This window comes from Neofelis nebulosa, chromosome 8 (genome assembly GCF_028018385.1).
Source record: "Neofelis nebulosa isolate mNeoNeb1 chromosome 8, mNeoNeb1.pri, whole genome shotgun sequence".
In the NCBI taxonomy this organism is placed as follows: domain Eukaryota; kingdom Metazoa; phylum Chordata; class Mammalia; order Carnivora; family Felidae; genus Neofelis; species Neofelis nebulosa.
The window spans coordinates 130,767,066-130,793,374 of NC_080789.1; the positions used below are offsets into that span (position 1 = coordinate 130,767,066).

The 26,309-nt window shown below is 42.1% G+C and overlaps 1 protein-coding gene across 1 annotated transcript in view; it reads right to left on the reverse strand.

The window, feature by feature from the left end:
• MCM10 (minichromosome maintenance 10 replication initiation factor) overlaps positions 1-26,309 on the reverse strand; it is an 81,553-nt gene that overhangs the window by 45,648 nt on the left and 9,596 nt on the right. The window contains exons 6-20 of the mRNA XM_058681868.1: positions 25,799-25,970; positions 24,021-24,186; positions 21,316-21,483; positions 20,021-20,137; positions 17,331-17,530; positions 15,913-16,013; positions 15,014-15,124; positions 14,812-14,929; positions 13,364-13,592; positions 12,018-12,162; positions 11,270-11,388; positions 9,243-9,356; positions 6,960-7,105; positions 747-789; positions 550-649 (exon numbers count right to left, since the gene is read on the reverse strand). Of these exons, the coding sequence (XP_058537851.1) occupies positions 566-649; positions 747-789; positions 6,960-7,105; positions 9,243-9,356; positions 11,270-11,388; positions 12,018-12,162; positions 13,364-13,592; positions 14,812-14,929; positions 15,014-15,124; positions 15,913-16,013; positions 17,331-17,530; positions 20,021-20,137; positions 21,316-21,483; positions 24,021-24,186; positions 25,799-25,970 (2,033 nt within the window). The 3' untranslated portion in view covers positions 550-565. The remainder of the gene's footprint in view (positions 1-549; positions 650-746; positions 790-6,959; positions 7,106-9,242; positions 9,357-11,269; positions 11,389-12,017; positions 12,163-13,363; positions 13,593-14,811; positions 14,930-15,013; positions 15,125-15,912; positions 16,014-17,330; positions 17,531-20,020; positions 20,138-21,315; positions 21,484-24,020; positions 24,187-25,798; positions 25,971-26,309) is intronic.

Here is a 26,309-nt window from a genome sequence, read left to right on the forward strand (position 1 = left end):
GGTAACAACAGAAATGAAAGAAGGAACCTGGCCTTAATATCAATATATCAAGACTATGTCAATGGTGACTATAATTATCTGTATGGTAAAGATAATTTATTTTTTCTAGGAAACATTATTTGTAGAATTTGAGTCCTGAAAGATACACTTCAAAATCATTTACTCCAAGCCCCCTCATTTTCTAGATGGGAAAACTGAAGCCTGGAAGCTAAATTAATTCTTTTGCCTCGTGCGTCCATGCAAATATTAGAACCTTATTCCGGTAAAGAAGCAAAACTGGACACTCTATAACCCAAGACACATAGTTTCTGGGCAAAGAATTTGCATGAATGGAGCCATCAGTAGTGAGAACAGGGAAGACGATGGTTTTTTGATTTACCAATGAAAAGCCAGCGTTAAATTTGGCGTTAAGCCAACCCGAAACAAAATAGGTAGGCAGAACGTGTAGGCGTAACACATGTTTGGACTGTGCCAATCAGAACCTGGGTGATACAGAGCCGACACCCTTGCCCCTCCAGACCCACAAGAAGTAACATAGGTCGTGGGTACCTGTTTGAAGTTAGGGCTATTTAAGGCTATTCAGAAATTTGGCATGTTCTTCTCCTCTTGGTAACAGGGTTTCGCCTCCTATCTTTGGGCCTGTTTTTTCCTAGAAAAATGAAAACAGTTTAGTAAAAAAAAAAAAAAAAATGGGTCAACATTATTTGCATGGGTCACTAAAATCGGTCACCTTGCAAATGACCTACCTTTAGCATTCCATCTCGTTCCCATTTGAAGAGGCCACAATTACTGAAACAAGAAAAGATCGGATTTACTCAGTGGTGAGGCACAGGCAGATACATAGAGACAATGGGGTTCGCTGCACTCACAGGAAGAGTATCTGCCATTCAAACAAGCTGATCAAGGTAACACTCATAATTATGGGCTAAGTTCTAAAGCTACTGAAAATACACACTCCGAAGATTTGAGAAACAGCCTTCAAATCTGTAAAAAGCTAAAGCTTTCAGACATGGAACATCAAATGAAAGCAGAACAGCGTATGTTCACTGCAGGTGATGAGCACAAGCTTGGTTTCTCCTGATGGGCATCGGGAAGAGACTAAGAAGAGGAAGCTAGCCTTCTGACACCATACAGTCTAGAGCTTTCCCCGTCCCCTTTTCTGGAACTAAAAGTTTGTGATAAGAAACTTCTTATTGTCCTTCTGGTCTGGACAATCTTTCCCCCTTTTTCAAACCTAAAGATGTGTACTCTCTTATTGTTCAAAGGGCCTAGAGACACTTGTTCTCATTTTTTTAACATGGTGAGGGAGCCCAACCCTGAGAAGAGATGAGGCTACTACAGAGAAAACTTATTTAAAACAAATATTTTTAAATATTTATTTATTTTTGAGAGAGAGAGAGAGAGAGAGAGAGAGCGAGCCAGCAAGTGGGGGAAGGGGGAGACACACACACACACACACACACACACACACACACACACACAGAATCTGAAGCAGGCTCCAAGTTCTGAGCTGTCAGCACAGCCCCCAACGCGGGTGGTTGGGGGTGGTGAGCTACAGGTGGTGAGCTGAAGTCAGACACTTAACTGACTGAGCCACCCAGGCGCCCCAAGAAAACTTATTTTTATACAAAGTTCACTCTGCTGAAATAGGCAAAACAAATACAATCAACTCATGGAAATATGGCTTCCGGTACCCTTGGATTTGAGATGCTCTAGGGCATAGGGATTGCCCTATACCTGCCCCATTCTTCCTCCTGAAAATCTAGACTCTGTTCCTGCCCTGAGAGTCAGCATGCCAGTGGCCTTGGCTGTAAGCCTCTCCACCACCTTCCCTGTCTAAAGATTGCCTCAATATCTGTTGAGAGAAATTTTCTAGACTACTTGTAGATCAATGACAAAATTGTATATAAAAAATTCTAGTCAGGGGTCGGTAAATTACAACCCATGGACCAAATCCAGCCTGCCACCTGTTTTTATAAATTAAATTTTATTTGAACACAGCCATGTCCTTTTGCTTCTATATTACCTGTGGTTGCTTTTGAGCTATAACACCTAGTAGAGTAGTTATGAAACAGACCATCTGGTTCATGAAATGTAACATTTAGTATCTGGCCTTTGACAGAAAAAGGTTGCCCTCTTCTACTCTAGATCAAGAATTCACAAGACAGGGGCGCCTGGGTGGCTCAGTCGGTTGAGCGTCCGACTTCAGCTCAGGTCATGATCTCACGGACCGTGAGTTCGAGCCCCGCGTCGGGCTCTGGGCTGATGGCTCAGAGCCTGGAGCCTGCTTCCACTTCTGTGTCTCCCTCTCTCTCTGCCCCTCCCCCGTTCATGCTCTGTCTCTGTCTCAAAAATAAATAAACGTTAAAAAAAAAAAAAAAAAGAATTGACAAGACAAAGTCCAGAAAAACAGTTGTTACAAAAATAACAGCAACCACCTGGAGGATGAAAAAGCATCTTAAAAAAAAGTTTATTTTGAGAGACAGCGAGAGCGAGAGTGAGAGAGAGAGAGAGAGAGAGAGAGAGAATGTGCTCTAGCTAGAGAGGGGCAGAAAGAGAGAGAGACAGAGACAGAGAGAGAGAGAGAGAGAGAGCGAGAAAATCACAAGCAGGCTCTGCACTATCAGTGTGGAGCCCGATTGAAGGCTTGAACTCATGAACTTGCGAGATAGATCACACAACCTGAGCCAAAATCAAGAGTCGGACATTTAACCTATTGAGCCATCCAGGCACCCCAGGATGAAAAAGCATCCTGTTCTTCCATTTGTGAGTTGTACCTACTGCTTATTAACAGAATTTTTCTGATACTCAAATGTTTTACATAAGCTCTTGCTATTAAAATATGTGGCAGAAGTATCAATACACAGATAAATACTTAAACACTCATCATACAAATTCTGTCCTTTAAGGATAATCCAATAAAGTCAGAAATTTAAAAAAAGAAAAAGATGGCTAAAAATCAATCCCATATATTTGAAAATTAAACATTACTAACGCTTAGGTCAAACAGGAAGTCATCAAAGGCATTAAAGAAATAATACACTCAGGGGCACTTGGGTGGCTCAGTTGGTTAAGCGTCCGACTCTTGATTTTGGCTCCAGTCATGATCTCACGGTTTGTGGGAACAAGGTCCACATTGGGCTCCGTGCTGACAGCATAGAGCCTGCTTGGGATTCTATCTGTCCTCTCTCTCTGCCCCTCCCTCTACTCGTGTGGGTGCATGCGCTCTCTCTCAAAATAAATAAACATTAAAAATAAATAAATTAGATCTCAAACAACCTAATTTTACACCTTGAGGAGCTAGAAAAAAAAAAAGAACTAGGCCCAAAGTTAGCAGAAGGAAGAAAGTAACAAAGATCAGAAGAAAATAGAGACCAGAAAACAATAGAAAAGAGAGAGATTAAGAGCTGATTCTTTGAAAAGATAAACAAAATTGACAAACCTTTAGCTAGACTAAGAAAAAAAAGAAGACTCAAATAAAATTAGAAATCAAAGAGGAGACATTAAAACATACTACAGGGGCGCCTGGGTGGCTCAGTCGGTTGAACATCTGACTTTGGCTCAGGTCATGATCTTGCAGTTCGTGAGTTTGAGCCCCGCGTCGGGCTCTGTGCTAACAGCTCTGAGCCTGGAGCCTGCTTAGATTCTGTGTCCCCCCTCTCTCTCCACCCCGCCCCTGGGTGCTCTCTCTCTCTCTGTCTTTCCAAAATGAATAAACCTAAAAAAAAAAAATTAAAACATACTATAGAAATGCACAGGATTGGGGCACCTGGGTGGTTCAGTTGGTTGAGCGTCCGACTTCAGCTCAGGTCATGATATCACGGTTCATGAGTTTGAGTCCCACATTAGGCTTGCTGCTATCAGCTCAGAGCCTGCTTCAAATCCTCTGTCCCCCCTCTCTCTCTGCCCCTCCCCAGCTTGTGTTTTCTTTCTCTCTCCCTCTCTCTCTCAAAAATAAATAAAAACATTACAAGAACAAAAAAACAGAATCATGAAAGATCTATGAAAGATTATATGCCAACAAATTACATAACCTAGAAGAAATAGATATATTTCTAGAAACCTAAGACTGAATGAAAAAGAAACTGAAAATCTGAACAGACCAATAATGAATAAAGACATTGAATCAGTCATCAAAAAAAACCTCCCAACACTGAAAACTCCAGGACCAGATGGCTTCAATGGATAATTCTACCAAACATTTAAAGAATTAACACTAATCCTCCTGAAACTTTCAAAATATTGAGGAGGAGGGAATAGTTCCAAACACTATGAAACTAGCATCACTTTGATGCCAAAACCAGATAAGGATACCACAAGAAAATCAAAAGGTAGACAATATCTCTGATGAATACAGATGCAAAAATTCTCAACAAAACATTAGCAAATCATATTCAAGAACACATTAAAAGGATTTATATACAACAACCAAGTGGGATTTATCCCTGTGATGCAAGGAGGGTTCAACATATGCAAATCAATAAATGTAATATATCACATTAATAAAATGAAAATAAAAATCACATAATCATCTCGATACACAGGAAGCTTTTCACAAAATACAACACCCTTTCATGATAAAAATCCTTCACAGACTGGGTGTAGAAGGAACACATTAATAAGGTCTCATAAACTCACAGCTAACATTATACTCAACGGTGATAAAATGAAAGCATTTCCTCTAAGATCAGGAACAAGACAAGGATGCCCACTCTCACCACTCCTATTCAGTAGAGCACTGGAAGTCTTAGCTAGAGAAATTAGGCAAGACAAAGAAATAAACAGCATCCAAATTGGAAAAGAAGTAAAATTGTTGCTTTTTGCTGATGATACAATCTTATATATATATATAGAAAATCCCAGAGATCAAAAAACTGTTGGAGTTATTAATCAATGATTTCAGTAGGGCAGCAGGATATACAATCAACATAGCAGCAATCAACTGCATTCCTTTACACCTGAAAAAGAAATTAAAAAAAAAAAAATCCCATTCACAATAGCATCAAAAAAAAAAAAAAAAAAAAAAATTAAAGGCTTGGTAATAAATTTAACCAAGGAAGTGAATGGAAATCTACAAGACTTTCCTGAAAGAAACTGAAGACACAAATGAATGGAGATACCCTAAGTTCATGGATCTGAAAAAGTTAATATTGTTATAATGGCCATACTACCCAAAGCCATGTATAAGAGATTTAATGCAATCCCCATCAAAATACCAAAGGCATTTTTCAAAAAAAGAAGAAACAACCCTAGTATTTGTGGCGACCCAGAAGACCCTGAATAGCCAAAGCAATGCTGAGAAAAAAAGAACAAAGATGGAGGTATCATGCTTACAGATTTCAAACTATACTAGAAAGCCACAGTAATAAAAATAATACGGTACTGGCACAAAAAATAGATACAGCGACCAATAAAACAAAACAGAAAGCACAGATCTTTCCATATATATAGTTAATTAATGTTTCAACTAATATTCAACAAGGGGCCAAGGATACCCAATGGGGAAAGGATAGTCTCTTCAACAAACACACTGTAAACACATGTGTGTTTAAAAACATGCTGTAAAAACACACACAGAACAATGAAATTGGACCATTATCACACCTCCCTCACAAAAACTAACTTGAATGAAATACTTAAACGTTAAGACATAAAACTCCTAGAAGAAAATGTAGAAAAAGCTCATTGATACTGGTCTTGGCAATGATTTTTTTTAAACATGATGCCAAAACCTCAAGCAACAAAAGCAGAAGTCAATAAATAGGACCACATCAAACTTGAAAGCTTCCTCTACACGGTGAAATTAACAAGAAGCAAAATGAAAAGACAGCCTACAGCACTGGAGAAAATGTTTACAAGCCATTTATCAGCCAAGAGGTTAATTTCCAAAATATGCAAAGTCAGTCAAGAAATGGAAGCCCACTATCATCACTGCTATTTAACATGGTATTGGAGGTCTGGCTAACCCGATCAAGAAAGAGATAGAGGGTGTAAGAGTGGGAACAAAATAGGTAAAATCATCTTTATTTGTGGATGATCAACTACGTAGAGAAATCAACAAATTACTGGAATAAGAGTTCGATAAGCTTGCCAGAGGCAATATCAACTTATAAAAAAAGTAGTAACAGTTCTCTACACCAACAACAAGCAACTAGAAACTATGCTGGGAAATAAGTTGCCATTCAGAGTATCAGTGAAAACTATGACACATCTAAGAATTAATTAAGAATACTCAACATCTCAGTGGAGACCATTTTAAAAATCAATAAAAGCCATAGAGGAGGAGATGAATAAATGGAAAGATACTCCATGATCTTAAAAAATGGATGACTTCATATGTAAAAGCCATAAGTCCCCACAAAACTATTTGATTCATTTAACGTGATCCTAATCAGGGATTCTACTTCTGAGTGGGATGGTCCTATAGATCAGTGCTCTGAAAACAACTAGTAAAAGGGAATCAAACACAGATATCCTGATACAGATACCAACCACTCTTGGAGAGCCCCAATCTCCATCAACAGTTCTGCCCCAATCTCCATCAACAATCTTCCACCGAGGCAAGACCCAGACCCTCAGCTTCCCATCTGCCCGCCTAGAGTCTGCCAATGCTCCCAGGCAAAAGTGGCCACAAAAATTAGCTCATTGCTCTCGGGTTCTACCCCAGTTCTGGTTCCCTCGTTCTTGTCCCAGGAACTGTAGTACCTTCAGAGAAATGACTTCTGTCTTTCACTGAACAAACATTTGTGAGTACCCACTGTGGGCTGAGCATTGTACTAAGTAGCAGGAATAGAGCAGCGAAGAAGGTGGGGTCCCTTCCCACCAAGAGATTTTAGGGATAGCTGGGAGCTCAATGAGGCACAGAAATAAGGCCTGAAGCTCAAAAAGGATCGTTCAATGTTCCAGTAGAATGGCATCACAAAGGAACTGGAGAAAGGTTCAAGAATCAATTCTCCTACCTGCAGTGCTTTTTGGGGAGCCGGTCAAGGGAGATGCTTCTGTTTCCACAGGGACACTTGAAAAACCTCTTTAGGCCGTCATGCCAGTGATAGTCGTGCTGCTCACTGACGCAGGTCTCCAAAGGCTTGAAGTGTGTGTAGGCACACTGCATGAAACCAACAGGAGGGCACACATCTGGTCAGGAGCTTGGGAGGAGAAACTGGCTAGCTGCTAGGAGGGCAATCTGTTCCATGAGGACTTCCCGTTTCTCACCACCAGCCAGACAGCTGGGAGCAGAGAAACCACCTTAACTACTAGTTGTGAGGACCCCTGTGGTTTCTGGAGTCCTGCGTAATGATGCCACTTCCCCTCCTGTTGGCCACAAGTGCTGGTCAGGCATCAAGTACATAATAACTTTCTGGAACATCAAGACAACAGTAAGGGAAGAACAAAAGCAGTGGAAACCTCTCAATAGCTTCATCGGGTCTGTCCGAAATTCACTGCAGTTGCTCGGTTATAGGATGACACTGGGGCCTCTTCAGTAGCCCTTTTGTTTCTTCTTAAAAGGCCTCAGAGAAGTACTTAAGATTATTCCTACTTGTCTTTCATAAGCAGCAAAACCAAGACAGAGATATGAAGTCACTCACTTGTAATTTTGACCCTCAAAAGTGTTGAAGAGAATAGGGAACAACAAGCAGCATCGAGACTAAGGAACAGAATGTCCCCAGCACATGGGAAGCCCTCCCCGTGCCCTGTCTAGGCACTGCTCCACTCGCACCCCAGGGGTAATCACTACCCTGCTTTCGAACAGCAAACATTGGTCTGCCTGGTTTTGTACTCTGTATAAATGGAACTGTAGGATACATTAAAAAAAAAAAAAAAAAAAAAAAAAAAAAAAAAAAAGGAAATGGTGGGTGAACATCACAACAGGTGCTGGGACACAGCAACGTGATTTCTGGTAATCAGAATCTAGATAAGTGACTTTTGGTTCTGAGCCTCAGAAAGCGCAGAGCAGAGTGGTATGCAGAATAGCACCGCCCCCCTGAGACATACACCCACTACCCCTGGGGAACCCGTGGGCACGTCAGCTTACACGGCAAAGGTGGATCAGGGTCGTTGACCATAAGATTGGGAATCGATCCTGGATTTTCAGGTGGGCCCAATGGAATCACAAGGGCTTTTAAAAGTGAAGGTGGGAATCCACAGGGAGGAGGTCAGAGGATGTGACTGGGGGGCTCTGAAGATGGAGGAAGGGATTGCAAGCCAAAGAACACGGGTGGGATCTAGAAGCTGGGAAAGGCCAGGTAACAGATCCTCCCCTCGAACCTCCAGAAGGAATGCAGTCCTGCCACACCTGGATTTTAGCTCCGTGAGACCCACAGAGACTTCTGGCTGACAGAAATGCAAGATAATAAAGCTGTGTTGTTTAAACTATCAAGTTAGTGGTTATTTGTCAGGGAAGCAACAGAAAACTAACACACCAGCTATATCCCTAGGTTTGCTGTTTTGTCAGAGTAAAAGTTGTTACCTGAGCTAAAATTATTCTGAACTTTCTCAAGGAAGCCCTGCCTTTTGGTGACAGCTGGCTCCGGGCTGTCCCCTAAATGTAAAGCAGAGTCTATGGTTTGAAAAGGGATAGAGAAAATCATACTGGATGAACTAAGTCTCTTTCTCCTCTTGTAAGTGCTTACGAGGGGGATTAGCGAAGCGGTATAAAGTGAGTGCTGATGGCAGGATACTGTTCTGCAAGAACTTTTTTTGGTCCTATTTTATTAATGTTGAAGGACAGGGGATTTACCGTTTTCTAAGAGACTAAGGGTAAAAATTCTACAAAGAATATAATGCAATTTACACTTTGCCTTCAAATTCAATTTAGTAGGTTAAGCCCTGAGTAGAAAGAGGCAATAATAGTTGGTCATAACATGTAATGCCAAAGGAAATCATTCAGGCAAGGTCCCAGGACTGAACTGTGGACTGAGGGTGTGCTAGAAACTTGAGAAGGACACGGAAGAATATATGGGGTCCGATGGACAAAGGGGAAGAGAAGTCTGTAAAACCAGGAACTGAGGTCAGATGAGAGAAGACTGTCACCACCAATGCTCTGCCACCAGAGCCAGAAGGCCAAGTCGGCAGGCAGCCAGGCCCTTGGCTGTTGTGAGCAGTTTGGTTTCCAATCTAATGAAATGACCCAGGCAGGACTCTGGTCACAAGACATGGCCCCATATCCCACAATCTCTCTATGTTCTGCTGAGTCACAGCAGCTCAAAACAGAGCCCAAGGTTAGAACCATCTCCCCCACTCACCGTCTTGCATGTTACTACTCGACATTTCACTTCTCTGATGCTTCTCATCTTTTCTTCCATTTGTTCTTTTTTCACCAGTGGCTCAAAATAGCGTTCCTGCAGCTCAGCCTCTGCCTGGAATGACAAGGCACACAGAAGACCTTGTACCAAATCCAACACATACTCAAGGCACCAGTTCAGTAATAATAAAAACTGAAAAGCCAAGCTAACCATTATGAGGACATCTGATAAGACCTCAATGAACTGCAAACCAAAAGACAATCAAAAGTAGACACAAGCTCTTAATTTTCCAGAAAACAGTGGGAAAGCATCCATGACTAAGAAACAGAACATGTCAAATGTAAACCAAAAGAGAATCATTTCTACTGTTCCAATATAGACTCAAGCTATGTAAGGTATTCAGTGCCTCCCCACTTGGCAGCCCGTCTATTCGATACTATTTTCCAGACCAAGCACTTGGCCGGAGTAATCCCTGGTTGTTTGGACTAACAGGGAGTAGGCAGGAGGGCAGAGAGATATTTACAGCAGAATGTGGTCACAGCTCTGCAGTTGGAGCAGCTACACAGGGCCCAAGGCCTTTGGTGGCCACAGAGGCAAAGAACTCAGCTCTGCAGCCTTCCTGGGCTGGCTCGAGCATCTCTCCGGACCAAGTTTCAGGTCTAGTAGAATGGTGGGATATTTAACTGTCTCGTGAGTCAGTAGTTTATCAAAAGAGCGGAGTATTCAGAGTATTGACACTAAATAAGGACAGAAACTGTCCATGTGAGGACACTGTGAAAACTGGTGGGAGTACTTTTTTTTGTTACCCCAGTGATTCCTACTTCTGCTACTTGCAGGGACTAGGGATGCTATACCTGTGGTGTACAACAGTCCCTCTACATCAAGGGATTCTTCTGACTATTCTAGACGGCACCCATGTGGATGAAAAACCCAGTTAGAACTCTCAAACCTAACTGCTTTATAAACAACTCTACAATAGGGGCACCTGGGTGGCTCAGTTGGTTAAGCACCTGACTTTGGCTCAGGTCATGATCTCATGGGTCATGAGTTTGAGACCCATGTTGGGCACTGTGCTGACAGCTCAGAGCCTGGAGCCTGCTTTGGGTTCTGTCTCCCCCTCTCTCTCTCCCCACTCACACGCTGACTCTCTCTCAAAAATAAACATTAAAAAAATAATTAAAAAAAATTGAAGAACACTACAGTATTTGTGCATGGTTCAGATATCCATTGAATATTCCAAGAATACAACTGGACAACTCTTCTGTATATAGAAGAACAACTGTAGTTTGTTATCTTCTAAAGGTTCCTGGGTTATTCATGGCTTAAACACACACACACACACACACAATCAAAGAAAGAGACCCATGGTTTTTAAGTGACCAAAAGACCACACCGAGAGTCTTCATTTCTACTTGTTTCATTTACATTTATCATCCACCCCTCCGACAACTTCTACTTCATTATTTTTCCTGGGATAGTTGTGCCTACACATTTATATAACAAAATACATATATTTTTAATATAACCCCCTCCCCCCCCCTTTTCACATTATACGTAGGATATTATACTGATATCTTTGGAGTTTCTAGTTAGGTAATTTATATTATCCAAGAATTTTATTTCAGGATAATAAAGGAGCAATCCAAAATGTGAGGCATTGGAAGCAACTATGCCCAATGGGTTGTTAACTACTGATTTACAGTATTTGAAAAGCCAATGGAAAAATATTTGAATGGAAAAAAATCCCTTCCCATAAGGCAAGGCAGGAAATAATAGCGGTGAACCGCCTAAATGTTACTTCAAAGCCATTAACTACAAGACAACATTTTTATAATACTGAGGCCCATTAAAACAATGTTACATGATATTCTTCAATTCAAGGACAAAGGCAAAGCTAAATTCTATCAGAAATATTCCTGCTCTTCGAAGTCAACTCAGACATATAACTACGTCTTGGGTGAGTCCCACAATAAAAAGCCTCAAGTCTGAAGGTCGTCTGTGTCATCTTTGACCTTTTGGGCTCTTACCTCTCTTAGAACCCCTGTGTGCTTCGACTTTGCTTTTAGAATTTTCTGAAATTCATCAGATTCCAGGTAGGCAAGTTGTTCTCTTCTTTTTTTCCTGGCAGGCTCCAACTCATCTTCAGCTAGAGCAGAAAGGAAAAACGATGGTCATTACAGAGGAATTTCAGGAAGCCAGTGAACCTCATGGACTCAGCTACCCCTGTCCTCTCCCTCTCTGCCTAACAGGCCCTTCAAACCTAATTTACCCCACTAGGTACCAACAGAGGGAAACTCTTAAGGAGTGAGGCTGAAAAGGAGAGCCTAGAATATGAGGTATGGCAGATTTGACCACTGAATTAGAATCTCTTTTCCACCTTAAAATAGGAGCTCTGATGACAGGAAACATCAACAAAAATCCTTTTTACAAACTGATGGTAAAATGTCACTGCCAACTTCAGAGTTTTAAAAATAAAAACAGGGCAATTTGCTAAGAAATTATGCTCCTTTCAAAGCAAATCTTTATACTAATATATCTGTGCAAAGATCCAGTGAGAAACCTTTTTCCAAGCTCTTAGATTGTGCCTAATTTCATTTCAATTTAATGCGATTATAGAAAACGGTCAGTTCCAGTTGTCAAAATTCTATCTAGGTGTTGTAGAGAGGTAAATTTAAGTAAAACAATGACTTTTGATATCAGGGATGGTGGTTATAGTTTAGAACATCTCCTTACAGATGGCTTCATTCCCACTGTTAACTCTGAAATCCACAGTACCTTGAGGAGAAAATGTGTTGTTCTTTTCTACACGTTCCTTCACTTCCAGGACATCCTGGGGGTCCTTCTGCTTCTTTTTAATGCCGTTTGGATCTGTTTTTGTAAGAAGCTGACCTTTTGCCCTTAATTTGGTTATAGCAGCTAACTAGAAGAAAAGAGGAGATAAAAATCTTAAAGATGAGACGGGTATCTGTGATCCTAAATCCTTTTTCTAGTTATTAGCCAGTGAATTCTGTTCTCACATAGAAATTGGCAAAATAGATCTTCTCTTTGCTTAGCATTATTAACCCGATTATTAAAATTTTAAAGCATGGAGACAGGTCTATGAGCTAATAAATAAAGTTTCAGTTTATTTAAATATCAATAGTTTCATATCAGCTACACTGTGGGCTTCAAAACCCATAGAGGAATCACATAAACATTTTGGAAGTTTGTTTTAGAATCAGACGGAATGAGGGGCGCCTGTGTGGCTCAGTCGGTTAAGCATCCAAGTCTTGATTTCGGTTCAGGTTACGATCTAAAGGTTCATGGGATCAAGTCCCGTGTCGGGCTCTGCACTGATAGTGCGGAGCCTGCTTGGGATTCTCTCTCCCGCTCTCTCCCTGCCCCTCCCCTGTTCACGCTTTCTCTCAAAATAAATAAGAAAAAAAGAATCAGAATTAGGATAGAATTTTAGCTCTGCCACTTACTAGTTTGTAACCTTATGCAAATTAACGTCTCAGCCTTTATAACATGGAGATGTTTTCCTAGGCTGTGTGGATAGAATGAGAGAATGCATGCAAAGCATGAACCTATACATAGAACATGGCATGTGTGTATCGATCACAGGTACATGCGCAATTATTATCATTATTCTTACTGCAAATACAGCTTTGGCTTATAACTAGCTTTTGCCCTTCATGTGGTATAGCTACTAACTAGAACAAAGAGAAGACAGGCTCAAGTTGGGGCTCAGGGTGACTCAGGAAGTGGAGAGGTGGGGTTCTGAGCACTCTCGACTCCTACGTCGATCAGAGTGACTTAGCTCTTGCGTAAGAGTTCTTTTAAAGAAGGATTCTTCAAACCACCATTTTACAGTCTTGCCTCAGTAATTCCTAGTTTGTCTCTCTCAGGCCAGTGTTTACGCAATGTCTTTTAGCCGTGTAAGGAACAGCGCTGAGAACAGGTTAACATTAAATTAATGGCATTATGTTGATACCATCATCACTTAAAATTCCTTTGACTCTGATTATCATGATCAATAAAAAGCCATTACTGTCTTTCCTGGTCATAGATGTATAAAGTCTGCAACTCCAGTCATATCCTACAGGATGCAAATTCAAATGGTGAAAAAAGATGTCACTTACCTTTTTGGCTTCTGCTAAAGCACTCAGTTTTGGTCTTGGTGGAGGGGACTCATCAAAAAATAGAACATCATCTCCTTCTGATATGCCTCGCCCAAGCTTGGGCATCGGTGTGGCTGGTGTTCCTTCCAGCCTGGGGAACTCAGCCCCCATTTGTGGAGACCAAGAAGGGGCCCGTTGAGAAGAGGGTGGCACAGCCAGGCTTTCGACCCCACTTGAGCTTTGGAGAAATCTTTAAAGAAATATGCAGTCACACAATGTGCAGACTGGCAGACCGCAGGCAGGGGAGCAGCTGGTAAGTAGCTGTTGGTAAAATAACTCCCCTCCTTGGTCAATAATTCAGATTAGCACACAGGAAGAAAAACGTTGGCTTTACTAACTCTGGTTTAATTGATTTTTCATAGAATACGATCACTGTTTTACCAATTTAGAACTGATTACTATTTTTGCCAACAAGCTTTCTAGCAAGTGCCTCTACAGAACGCAGCCTTGCAGGTGAGATGTGGGCCACCCAGGCGCCCCAACGGTAATACCTTTAAAAGGAGAGCACTCCCTATTTCACACAAGGCCACGACTCCCATGTATCTATTTACCTCGTGTGTATGTAACTACATGATGCACGCATCTAAAGATATTCCATCAGCAGCTCAAACTCACCTGCCTGAGGCCAAATGATTGCTCAGATTTTTCCAAAGAATTTCCTCTGGACTTTCCTGTTCATTAAACCACTGCCTTTCAGTGGCCCAGATTTGGGACAGTGTAATGGTTCAAACCAGAGCACAACAGGTGTGAGTCCAAACCTGGCTCCATCAACCACCTGCTCTCTGGCGCTCAGTTGTATCACTCACAAAATGAGCATAAGAGCACCTCACAGATCATGGTAAGGGCCGCGTGAGACACTGTATTTATGCAGGACACAGCATGGCGCTCCATACCCACTGAACATCTGTGAACCTCGCTCTTATCACTGTTCTGAGAACCTGAGTTCAAGATCCTTTGACGTGTTCACCTTCTGTACCCATTTCTACTTGCTTTTGCCTCTAAAAGGACGCCACTTCCCCTGCCTCATTTTCATCATTTACCTGAACAACTGCAAAATTTACTCACTGGCTTTGCCTGTACTTATGACACTAATTGTGGCAAAACTAAAGAATGAGAGGGAACACGTCGCCCTGCACAAAACCCTCTGCAAGTGTTTCTTTCTCTTCTTCTTGGGATGGTAATTACTATAACCTGTGCCACCTGGTCTCAGATTCTCTGCATGAGTCAGAAATCTAGAACTTAAAATGTTTTCTTCTTAGGTTAGGTTAAAATTGTTTTTAAACTTTCAAACTTAAAAAAAGGTAGCTAACCATCCAAAACCTGAAGGCACACGTTGGAAATCTATTAAGACACTCTGAGAATCCCTGAGATGAGTTATCTAAACAGAGTATTAAACCTATCCTTCTTACCGTTTCTGTATTTCTTCTGATCTCTTTTTCCTCATCTCCAGCATGTGCTGTTTCTGCTGCTTCAAGAGGGCTGATGCCGAGACAGACTGGAAAGCGGGTTTCAGGCTCCCCGTCAGCCCTAAAACACAAGCCATAGGCTGAGGTGCTCCGAAGGGCCGTGGGGATGCAGTGTGGGCACCAGAGAGGGGAAGGCTGACTCTACCTGATGACCTGGCTTTGGCTAAATGTTGTTTCAAGTTTCTGGCTCCAAATGTAGGCAAGTCCATCAGTTCCCTGAATTCCTCAGAGCAAGACAAGCTTTTCTGATGTATTCCTGGAACATACAAACATCAGCTTTAGAGGACTCTAGTTCAGACAGTTTGAGGTCAAGTGATGTCACTTTCTTTGTCCTTATTTTTACAGTAGGCTCCACGCTCAACATGGGGCTTGAACTCACAACCCTGAGGTCAAGAGTGCTGTGCTCTACTGAATGAGCCAGCCGGGTGTCCCTCGTGATAGCGCTTTTTAAACTCCAGATTCACAACTCAGTTGTTTGTAAATGAAGTAGGTGGAAGGCCAAAAGAAAAAAGAATCCTCAGTCTCTAATATGAGACTAGTAGGACTTTGAGGACAGAACAGATAAATCTTATTTCTAGTGATGATTAGAACACCGGTGTCTGTGGGCTCATTTCATACATAACATCTGGCACGTGCACGATGGGTATGGTCTGTGCTGGGCCCTCACCACTGTTAGGAACAAAGCCCCAAGTGAGAAGGGCAGAGGTGCCATTCTTTGACTTAGACTTGCTTTAATGAAAAGGTAACTGATGGGTTTGAGCAGGAACCGGATACTACAGATTCTAATGCTGGACATTAGGAGTTAGACCAGACACATCAAGAAAATTTACAAAGCATACCAAGCAAAGACTCAGCCACGATAATATGCTGCTTTTTTTTTAAGATGCTGCCAGCCAAGCCTGATTCCTTTGGCTTAGGCGACATCACTCAGTACAGTGATGAGGGAATATTTTTAACTTAGGGTATGGGCCAAGACCATTTTCAATCCTAAAGACGAGATATTTAAACTGCAGAAAGAAATACAGCATCGAGAAAGCAAGTTACCAAGCTTTTGTTGGGCTTCCTGAATGATCAAGTCTGTCCCCTTGACGACCATATTAGTCAGAGTGGTTTGAATCTTCTTTTTAGGAGCAACAGCAGCTGCACTGAAATGACAAGGGTCATCCCCAAAAGGTAAGTCATGACACTTCAATGTTTTGAAGAGGTAAGGGCACAGCTGTGTTCATTTATTACAAGCTGCCGGAAGTTTGTCACAGAACTAAGGCAACTTTCCTAATACTGTGGTCCTACAGTGCAGCAGGTGAATGCATTACATCAGGCAATCTGCAACTCTGGGTGAGGTCTTTCTGGACAAGCAACATGGCAAAAGAAATAAACAATATGCCAATACTTTCATCAAATAGTCTGGGAATTAATCTTAAAATGATTGAGGACTATGCAAAAACTCAGGATCTTAGCGGGATAAAATATTGTTTGTAATGTTAAAAGTTGGAAACTCCATTAATGTTTATCCACAGGGAACCGTGCTGTCAGAGAGTCACCTAAAAGCATACTAAGTAGCCACTAAAAACAATGCTGTAAGTGTATATTTGATAAGGAAAGGGTTAATTATTTTATGTAGGGAAAAAAGTTACTAAGTATAGGTCCATTTTGATCTCATTTTATATTACTAGAAATTACTAGAAATTTATACATATGGGGCTCCTTTGGGCTGTGCTGTATGCACACATTTTTTATAACACAGCTGTATTGCTTTTTGCAGTTTGGAAAAATACAGAAATTATTTTAAATCTTAAAAACGTGCTTGATGTGATAAGCTAGGCAGGACGTGAGAGTCCTCTTGCCCAATTTCCGTTAGACTGGGAAGAAAATCGGTTTTGTTCTTGGACCAACGGTAGCTCCCTTGTGCCAGGTCCCCACCTGTCCTCATACGTGCTTCCTACAATACTGTGACAGTGCCATTGATCATCTAGTTTAGGGACTCTATGGAGGGCCTGTGCTCCCCAGAAGAGAGGCTGTGGATGTTTGCCTTGGCAGCACTCCACTCCTAAGGCTTGACTGCTACTGATTCACGGAGTTAAATGTGGATTCCAAGAGGTTTACGAGCTCACGGTAAAAGTCATGAGGGAAATGACTTAAAGGAGGCCAACACTATGATTAACATAGTTCCAGCAGCCATACAATCGCCCCTGACAAAGTTGCACTATGACATCAGAAGCCAAAGGAGAAGCGTGGGCTCCGAGGTAAAGACCATCATGACACGACTAATTTCTCGCCCCGTGTTCTCCTCTCTACCTGGGCATAAAGGAGGTCCTCGTCTACCCTGTTCTGGGCAGTGAGCTATGAAAGATAAAGGCTGTCCAAGTCTCCCAGGACTATTACAGAACAGGACAACCACTGGGATTCTTCTAAGGAGACAAGCAAGATCCCTGTCGCAACAGACGCCCTGGAGAATGTCTTACATGGAGGCTGCGTACGATGCAGAAGAAACTCCTCCGTAGTAAAAACCATCCTGACACAGCCGTTCTCTCAGGCCGGTGCCTTTGCGGGCAAACTTCTTTGGAATTCGTCCTCCGGAGAAGGTTGACTGCAGGTCAGCTCGCCTGGCGCTGAGCTTCTTGTACTGGGTCTGGATGTGGTACTGACAGTACTCACAGTCGTTCTGCAAAGGGCAGAGCAGCGGCATCAGGATTAGGGACACACATGGGGGGGACAGCATCAATAAACACTGGTCCTTTTGCTCAGCTTTGAGGGGCACTACTCTTTTTTTTTTTTGAAGTCTGTTTATGTATTTTGAGAGAGAGAAAGAACACAAGTGGAGGAGGGGCAGAGAGAGAACCCCAAACAGGCTCTGTGCTGCCAGCGCAGAGCCCAATGCGGGGCTTGAACTCATGAAACCAGGAAATCATGACCTGAGCCGAAACCAAGAGTCAGACACTTAACCGACTGAGTGCCCCCCACAGGCACCTTTGTGGGGCACTATTCTAGGTGCAGAATCCCCCTTTTGACCTCCAAGCCCATTCCTAAAGGGGAGGTATACACAGACTTACTGGAATTACACTTAAAAGCTCTAGTCACATGAAAGAAAAAGTGATACTGTTCACCCCATATGCCCTCTTTCTAAAATGGAAGGAACATTAGTTTCTAGAATGAACCTCAAGAACATTATGCTAAGTGAAAGAAGTCAGACACAAGAGGCCATATTACCAGTAGATGGAGGTGAGGGGGTAGGGAAGAGGTTCCTTAATGAGTATGGGGTGTTTCTGTGGGGAATGAAAAGGTTCTGAAACTAGAGAGCGGCTGGTTGCACAAGAGTAAACATGATGGGTATCACCAAAGTGTACATTGTAAAATGGTTAACTGCAGATTGTGTGAATTCTACCTCAATATGCACTGATACAAGAATACACCAACATCAGCATCGAGTGAAATTTTTCTATGCCTCTGGCTGCCTCTTGGGCTAATGCTACTCCTTCAACGAAGGAAAAAAAAGGAAAGCAATGTGCTAACGTTCTACAGGGTGAGTCCTTAGGTGTGGGGACAGTGGGGTTTTAATGATTGTGTTCCTATGTGGAGATCTGTAAGACACTTCACTCTGAGACCTCTTTTTCCAACTCCTTACCTCCTGCTATTCCCTGCTCAGCAGGTGATCTGTTAGGCAGGAATGAGGCAACTAACGGAGATGAAACTTGGCATTTAATCCTTTCAGAGAGCTCTAAGTAGCCCCACTTCACCCCCACGAGGATGGCTGTCATCAGAGACCAATAAAGACAGGTGCTGATTGGGATGTGGAGAAAATGCAGCCCTCCTCTCTGCTGGTGAGAATGTAAAAGCCACCTTGGAAATCAGTCTGGCAGTTCCTCAAAAGCCGAAACACAGGGGTTACCATTCGACGCAGAAATTCCAGGTATATACCCAAGGAAACTGAAAACATACACCTGCACAGTAACTGCTACATGAATGCTTATAGCTGCAGTATTCCTAACACGCCCCACTGAATGATGAATAAACAAAACTGATATATCCACACGATGCAGTATTATCCAACCACAAAAAGAGAATGAGGCAGTGACACCTGCTACAACATGAATGAATCCTGGAAACATGATGCTAAGTAAAAGAAGCTAGACACAAAAGGCATATTGTATAATTCTATTAGTAAAATGTCCAGAAGAGGCAAATCCAGAGAGACAAAGTAGAGTAGTGCTTACCAGGGACTGAGGGAAGAGGGTAATGGGGACTGACTGCTAATTAGTATGGTTTTGTTTTTTTTTTTCTGGGAGGGGGAACAGTACCGAAAATGTTCTGAAATCACATAGTGCTGATGGTTGCACAACTCAGTATTACAACTACTCAACTGTCCACTTTGAAAGGGTGAATTGCATGGTATGTGAATTATATCTCAAATTATCATAGTTACTATTTTTTTAAAAGCTCTAAAAAAATACAGGGTGCCTGGAGGGCTCAGTTGGTTAGGCATCCAACTCTTGATTTCAGCTCAGGTCATGAGATCAAGCCCCGTGTTGGGCTCCGTGCTTGGGACTCTCTCTCTTGCCCCTCTCCCCTGCTTGCACACACGTTCTTTCTCAAAATAAACAAACATGGGGCGCCTGGGTGGCTCAGTCGGTCAAGCATCTGACTTCGGCTCATGTCATCTCGCAATTCATGGGTTCAGGACCCACATCGGGCTCTGTGCTGACAGCTCGGAGCGTGGAGCCTGCTTCAGATTCTGTGTCGCTCTTTCTCTCTCTCAAAAATAAACAAACATTAAAAAAAATTTTAAATAAACAAACATTGGGGAAAAATGCTCTAAGAAAATAAATGTTGGAGTTAACAGACTAAAATAAGGTTTTTAGTGTATTTTATCATAGTGTTTGATCAGAATTGAGGGCAACTAAAATTCCGCCTTCCTCATACCTCCTAGTCAGTTGGCAATAAAAGAGCACTTTCCTTCCTAACAGTTCAATCCTTCCCGCATCCTTAGTTTTTTAAACTGGCAGTTATTAGCCACACACTGAATTGTCTTACTTTGGTGCTTCCTGTTACGTAGGAAACTCAGTTCCAAGTTGGTCGTTACTGCTACGCTATCTACAATCTACTCCTATTAGCTCCTGTCTTTAGCAGAAACCACCCCAACAGAACTGAAACCAACCAAATTAACAGTCTGTGTACACGGCTGTCCATTCTTCTTCTTTGCTTTACAGGTTCCCAGGTCAAGAGCTTCACCCATGATTAAGATCTTCTGAGGATGATCAACAGACAAACACACCTGCAGAGAAGACACAGGCCAGGACTTAAAAGTGGACAAAGGCATGGCCTTTCATCAGCAAGAATGAGTAAGAGGCTGGTTGGTGGCAGTTAGTAAGGTGCTAGCAGTCTATAGGAATTGGAAGCCAGGACCCAAAAAAACAGCTATAGGCATGGGAGGTAGAGAAGACACGTTCAGTTCTCTATGCAGTAGCCATTATCTCCATCTTTGCTGCAGAATCCAGATTTCTTGTGGGCTAGCCAACGCTCAGCCTTAGATGATGGATCCTGTTTATTTTCCCAGCATGCCCTGCACTAGTGATGGTCATGTGACTACGTTCCGTACAAGAGACTGAGGCAGGAGTTCCGGACAAAAGCAGACGGAGTGGGGCTGGTTCGCTTCCTGCCTTCAAAGGTGATGTGAGGGCGAGAACTTCAAAGCCATCCAGGGACCAAGAGGAGAAGGCTGAGAGGCTCACAGACACTGACTGACATCACTACATTGCCTATGTCGGGCTTATTTATTATGTGAGAAAAACAAACCCCACTCTTTACCATTAAAAGAAATGGTAGGGAAGTTTTTGTTACTTGTAGCCAAATACTTCTGAACCAACAGATGAAGATTTGTTGCCATTCTCTGGTGAAAGGAAAGAAGTAACTTTGCCTCTCACTCTCTGGTATTATATTAAAGATAATATGTAGTAACAACAAAATGATGCTTCTTGTCGGTCAGGTGGAGAGAAGGTCTGCTCCTGTTCACAGGAGATCTCGGTTTGCTCTCCTGCTGCTTGAGAAGATGACCTCACTGATTCTGAGCTGCAGCTACAGCTGTACTAATAAATGGAGCCAAGTCCCCTCCCCTATAAAATCCTACCCTCTTGATGCAGCCACTGAAATCTATGGGAGAGATCTAAGGAGATCTGAACATAATAATTCAAAAACACTCCAGGTATCTTGAAACTAATTTGGAAAGATAAGATTTAAATTATGAAACACTTAAGAGTAGGTAGAAATTCAGAATATTGGTGGGTAAAGAACAAAAAACCAGATGAGTGGAACATAAAAGTATGACTCAATATGCAGGAGTGGACCAGTCACAAAACGTTTCTCATAAAACTTGGCTAAGCTGCAAAGACCAAAAAAAAAAAAAAAACAAAAACAAAACAACAAAGAAAGAAAACCATGGAAACAGATTTTTACCTCCTCAGAACCATCCCTGGGCTTCATGGGGTTCGCGTTGAGCAACCCTATGACAGTACCCTGTTCAGTCTTCCAGAGTTGTTTGTGAACTTCTCCAAACAAGAACAACGACACGTACCGCGTCAGGTCACGGAGATCATTCAGTCGCCAGATACTAAATGTTTTCCCCTGGAACAAATATTTATTCTTATTTTTACCAAAAAATTTTTTGAAAAATTTTAACGTTCTATTTATTTTTGAGAGACAGAACACGAGTGGGGGGAGGGGCAGAGAGAGAGGGAGACGCAGAATCCGCCAAGTAGGCATCAGGCTCCGAGCTGTCAGCACAGAGCCAGATGCTGGGCTCAAACCCCTGGGGCACGAGATCATGACCTGAGCCGAAGTCGGAAGCTCAACTGACTGAACTATCCAGGCGCCCCTTATTTTTACTAAGTTTTGCACAATGGGCTATACTGTCTCCATGTATAAGTGCTCTATTGTGGAAAAATATATAAATATATCCATCCTGAATATATAATCTTGAGAATGTCTGCTAATTATAAATTAATCCTCTCTCTAGGCTTTAGTATTTATTACCTCTCTTTCATTTTTTTTTTAAATGTTTATTTTCGAGAGAGAGAGATAGAGCATGAGCAGGGGAGGTACAGAGGAAGAGGGAGACACAGAATCTGAAGAAGGCTCCAGAATCTGAGCTATCAGCACAGAGCCTGACACAGGGCTTGAACTCATGAACTATGAGATCATGACCTGAGTTGATGTCAGATGCTTAACTGACTGAGCCACCCAGGTGCCCCTGCTGTTCTCATTTTAGAAATGAAGGTGAAGTCAGGCAAGCCAATGGCCCATGTGTTAGTGAAGCCTCTAGTTCTCAGGTCTAAGTACTCAATGGGATAGTACCGCCTTTCTAACTACACACACAGTGTGAAAAGGACCACTGGAAGTAGTGGCACTACCATTTAATAACTTACTGATATAAATTTAGAGGATCTACTATTTATCACTGATGATATTATTAACATTAATAAGGAAGTATCAGCTCTATGCTATTAAAATCTTTGCCTAGTTTAGAAGAAAAACAAAAGCCTCATTTAATGACAACTGGCTATGTTGAATGGTCAAATTTCAAAAGCATTATCATGTATCTGAAGAAATGTAACTCAAAATGCTGACTGTAACAACTTCCACTTTCAGATTTCTTTTTTTATTTTTTATTTTTTTTTTATTTTTATTTATTTTTTTTCTTCAACGTTTTTTATTTATTTTTTTTGGGACAGAGAGAGACAGAGCATGAACGGGGGAGGGGCAGAGAGAGAGGGAGACACAGAATCGGAAACAGGCTCCAGGCTCCGAGCCATCGGCCCAGAGCCTGACGCGGGGCTCGAACTCACGGACCGCGAGTCCGTGACCTGGCTGAAGTCGGACGCTTAACCGACTGCGCCACCCAGGCGCCCCAGATTTCTTTTTTTATTTTTTTTTTTATTTATTTTTTTTTTTTTTTTAATTTTTTTTTTTTAACATTTATTTATTTTTGAGACAGAGAGAGACAGAGCATGAACGGGGGAGGGTCAGAGACAGAGGGAGACACAGAATCGTAAGCAGGCTCCAGGCTCTGAGCCATCAGCCCAGAGCCCGATGCGGGGCTCGAACTCACGGACCGTGAGATCGTGACCTGAGCCAAAGTCGGCCGCTCAACCGACTGAGCCACCCAGGCGCCCCCAGATTTCTTTTTTTAAAACAAAGTAATTTCAATACACAATCAAGCTATTTCACAGAGGCAACCCAGAGTGGGTGTGGTTATAGGTTATGGTGAGCCACTGACTGGATTTGAGTGTTCTATTTTCCCATGGATTTGTACAATGCCTTCCAATGTCATCATAGCCACTTATGACACAATTCAGAACCTAATCAAATGAACCAGACGTGTTCACGTTCAACTCGACAGTAATAGGGCTAGAGAAGGACTCACTAATCTGAAAGTCAACTCGTTGTTGAGGAGGCCAGGCCTTGTAGAAAAATCCAAGGTTGTCCAAGATCTCAATTAAGAGAAAGAAATCAGTAATGACCATGATCATAGTATTTTGAGAGGTGGAAGAGAATTCTGATAGAATCAAAAGCCAGTTCCTTCCTCTAAAAAATAAGCACATGGAAGTCCTCAAAGATTAAAGGTAAACCTAGGTCCACATAGTTAAAGGGAGAATGAGGCTTAGAACCCAGATCTTGTGACTCGCCATGCCACAAGATAATCTTCTTGTTATGCCTCAGTCAACTGCGATTTTAGAACTTGTTAGATTTCTTGTAATATTCACTGTGCTCACAAGGACGGCAATTTCAGAATTTCTGCAGTTGCCCTCTTACTTCCAGTCAGGCTGTCCAGAGAGTCTGTGCTCAGCCTCTGCTCCATAAGCAGGAGGACACCGTCACTGGGGCAACCCACATGTACCACAAAAACAATGACAAGTGAGATGCAGCAAAAACAATACAATGAAAAGCCCAAGGACCCTCTACAACCAGATCTTCTATAAGTAGGGCATTCTCCACATACACCCGTCTCAGACAGCAATCCCAACAAAGGTGAGGCAATCTGGGAACTTATGAGCAGCTATTTCAAAATGAAATACTGATGGGCTTGGGCTAGAAAAATCAAGAACATGAGTCCCCACTGTTAGTTTGTGATTGAGCAGCTAAGAAATCAGTAAGATGCTTACACTATTACAACTCTGTGGAGTGATTTTCTTCAATATAACCCCAAAAGTCACCCAGTCTATTTCTTCCAGCTTCTCACTTGCCATCTTTTCCTTGAGCTGAGAAAGTCTGATCAGTTTTCGGCCAATCATTTTCTTGTTCATCTCTGTGGAGGACACTCGAGGCCACCTGGGTCAAGACACCAGCAATTATTAGATTATTATTCTAGTAAGAGATTCCCTGGCACTGTAGCAGTTTGGTAAGAAGAGATGTTATGGACAGAGATCTTCTCTGAAGTCTTGGCTCTCAGGGAGGTTTAGTTATGTAGTATGGGCAAAGCAAAGATGGTTTGTTTTTTTAAGTAGGCACCATGTGTGACACAGGGCTCCAACTCACGACCCCAAAATCGAGAGTCGCTTGCTCTTCCAACTGAGCCAGCCAGGCGCCCCCAAGGCAAAGATTTTTATGGCAGATAAATAAAAATAAGATAATTCTTAAAGCTAGGTTTGTGCTTCCTTCGATAGAGAAGTGGAGCTTATATAGAAAACAAGAAAGATCATACACTCTTTTTCTTATACATTATAACGTATGTTACAATATTCTTTTAAAAGTGATCTCTGAGTTTAATACAAAATCGTAAGTTGAGATTAGAAAATAAGATATTTAGATTTCATCAACATTTTAAGAGAACAATAAACCAAGGCTTCGATTAATATATTCTTATTCCTAATGAGACTCCAACAACTGTGTGATGCCCTAAATCTGCAGCCCACTCAGGAGCTCTGGCTGAGTGGTTCTGACTTTGTCTACCCACTTCAATTTACGGGCACAGCGCACTCACACTCACATCTTCATCTGTGGGGGATTTCAACCAAGAACCTGTTGCAGTGGACAGGATCATCTTGGTAGGGGGACGTATACCTTGGAAAAAACCTTGCAGCGCCCTCAGTGAGAACCGCAGCTTTTACTGTATTCCATCCCACATGTCCCAGGTGTCATTAAAACACTTGAGTACTTTCTTCCGATTTTGGAGAGTATGGAGTCTTTAAATACACATCTACGGTGTGGTGGCACCCACCTGCCTCCCAGCCACCGCTCAGTAACGTGTAATTTAAGATCTTAGCAGTTTTAGTTGAGAGTGACAAGGGTTAGGTGTTCTAGGATAGCACCTAGCTACTCAGATGGACTGTACTAAAAGCAATCTGGTCTCAGCGAAAGGATTATTGCCCTGCCCTGGGCTTCGACAGAAGTGTTTGTGGAGCTGCAATGGACTAGTGATGGGGGGCACAGAAGACTTAAAAGTCCAGGCTCTGAACTGAACCTGGGATTTATTCCTATTTTAACAGAGAATCTTAATCTCCCCACACAACCGAAGCAAAGGACATAAACGTGCTTTGAAAGTTATTAGAAGAAAAAGAGCACAGGTATTTTTCTTAACACTAATTACAAGATACTACGATCCTGGTTAAACTGTGAACACCTTTATGTATTTAAAAACAGTCTCTATCACTGTTTCTGATTACGTACACTATTATTTATTTGCCCATTTCCTTTTTACAGATGCATTATCTTTTACTCACCATGTAAACATGAAAAAGTCTTCTTTAAATATTTCACATGCCAACTGTACTGTACGTTATGGTTAGTTTTACTGCCAAGTCTTGCCAAGTTCAAGAGGTGTTGGTGTTAAGTGGATCTGCTGTACAAATACATGGTTTGTAGAAGGCTCAGTCCTCGGGAAGGAGGACAAGGCATCTAGTGGGGCATGAGAACAGAGTGAGAGGCCTTTACAGTTACTGACCTGAGTCTCAGGCCCGAGAAGGCTTCCACAGAGATCACGGTCTGCGGTTCTCCAGAACTCCTGGGGGTCCCTGCGCTGTGATCTCTGGTCAACCCACTAGGTTTGTTTCCAGGAGTAGTTCGGAGTGGTTGGGAAAGTGTACTTGTCGTCCCTGAAGACGAACTTTTGGGCTCTAAAAAATTAACATAAAAATTAAGTGAAAGGAAAATCACACTAACCCCTACAAAATTTGTTTTTATAGAATTCTTTTTAAATCAATATGCAATAACCAAATTTTGGGAGAACAAAGGAAGCCCACAAGACCATTTCTGTACTACCCTCCAAATCTCTGCAGTGCAGTCTGAAAGAACTTCCTGAGACCATGGAAATGTTTTATACCCATGCTGTCTGGTATGGTGGCCACAAGCCACATGTGGCCATAAGTACTTAAAATTGATTAGTGCTTCTAAAGAAATGAATGTCTAATTTTACTTAAACTAATATAAATGTAAATAGTCACACGTGGCTAGTG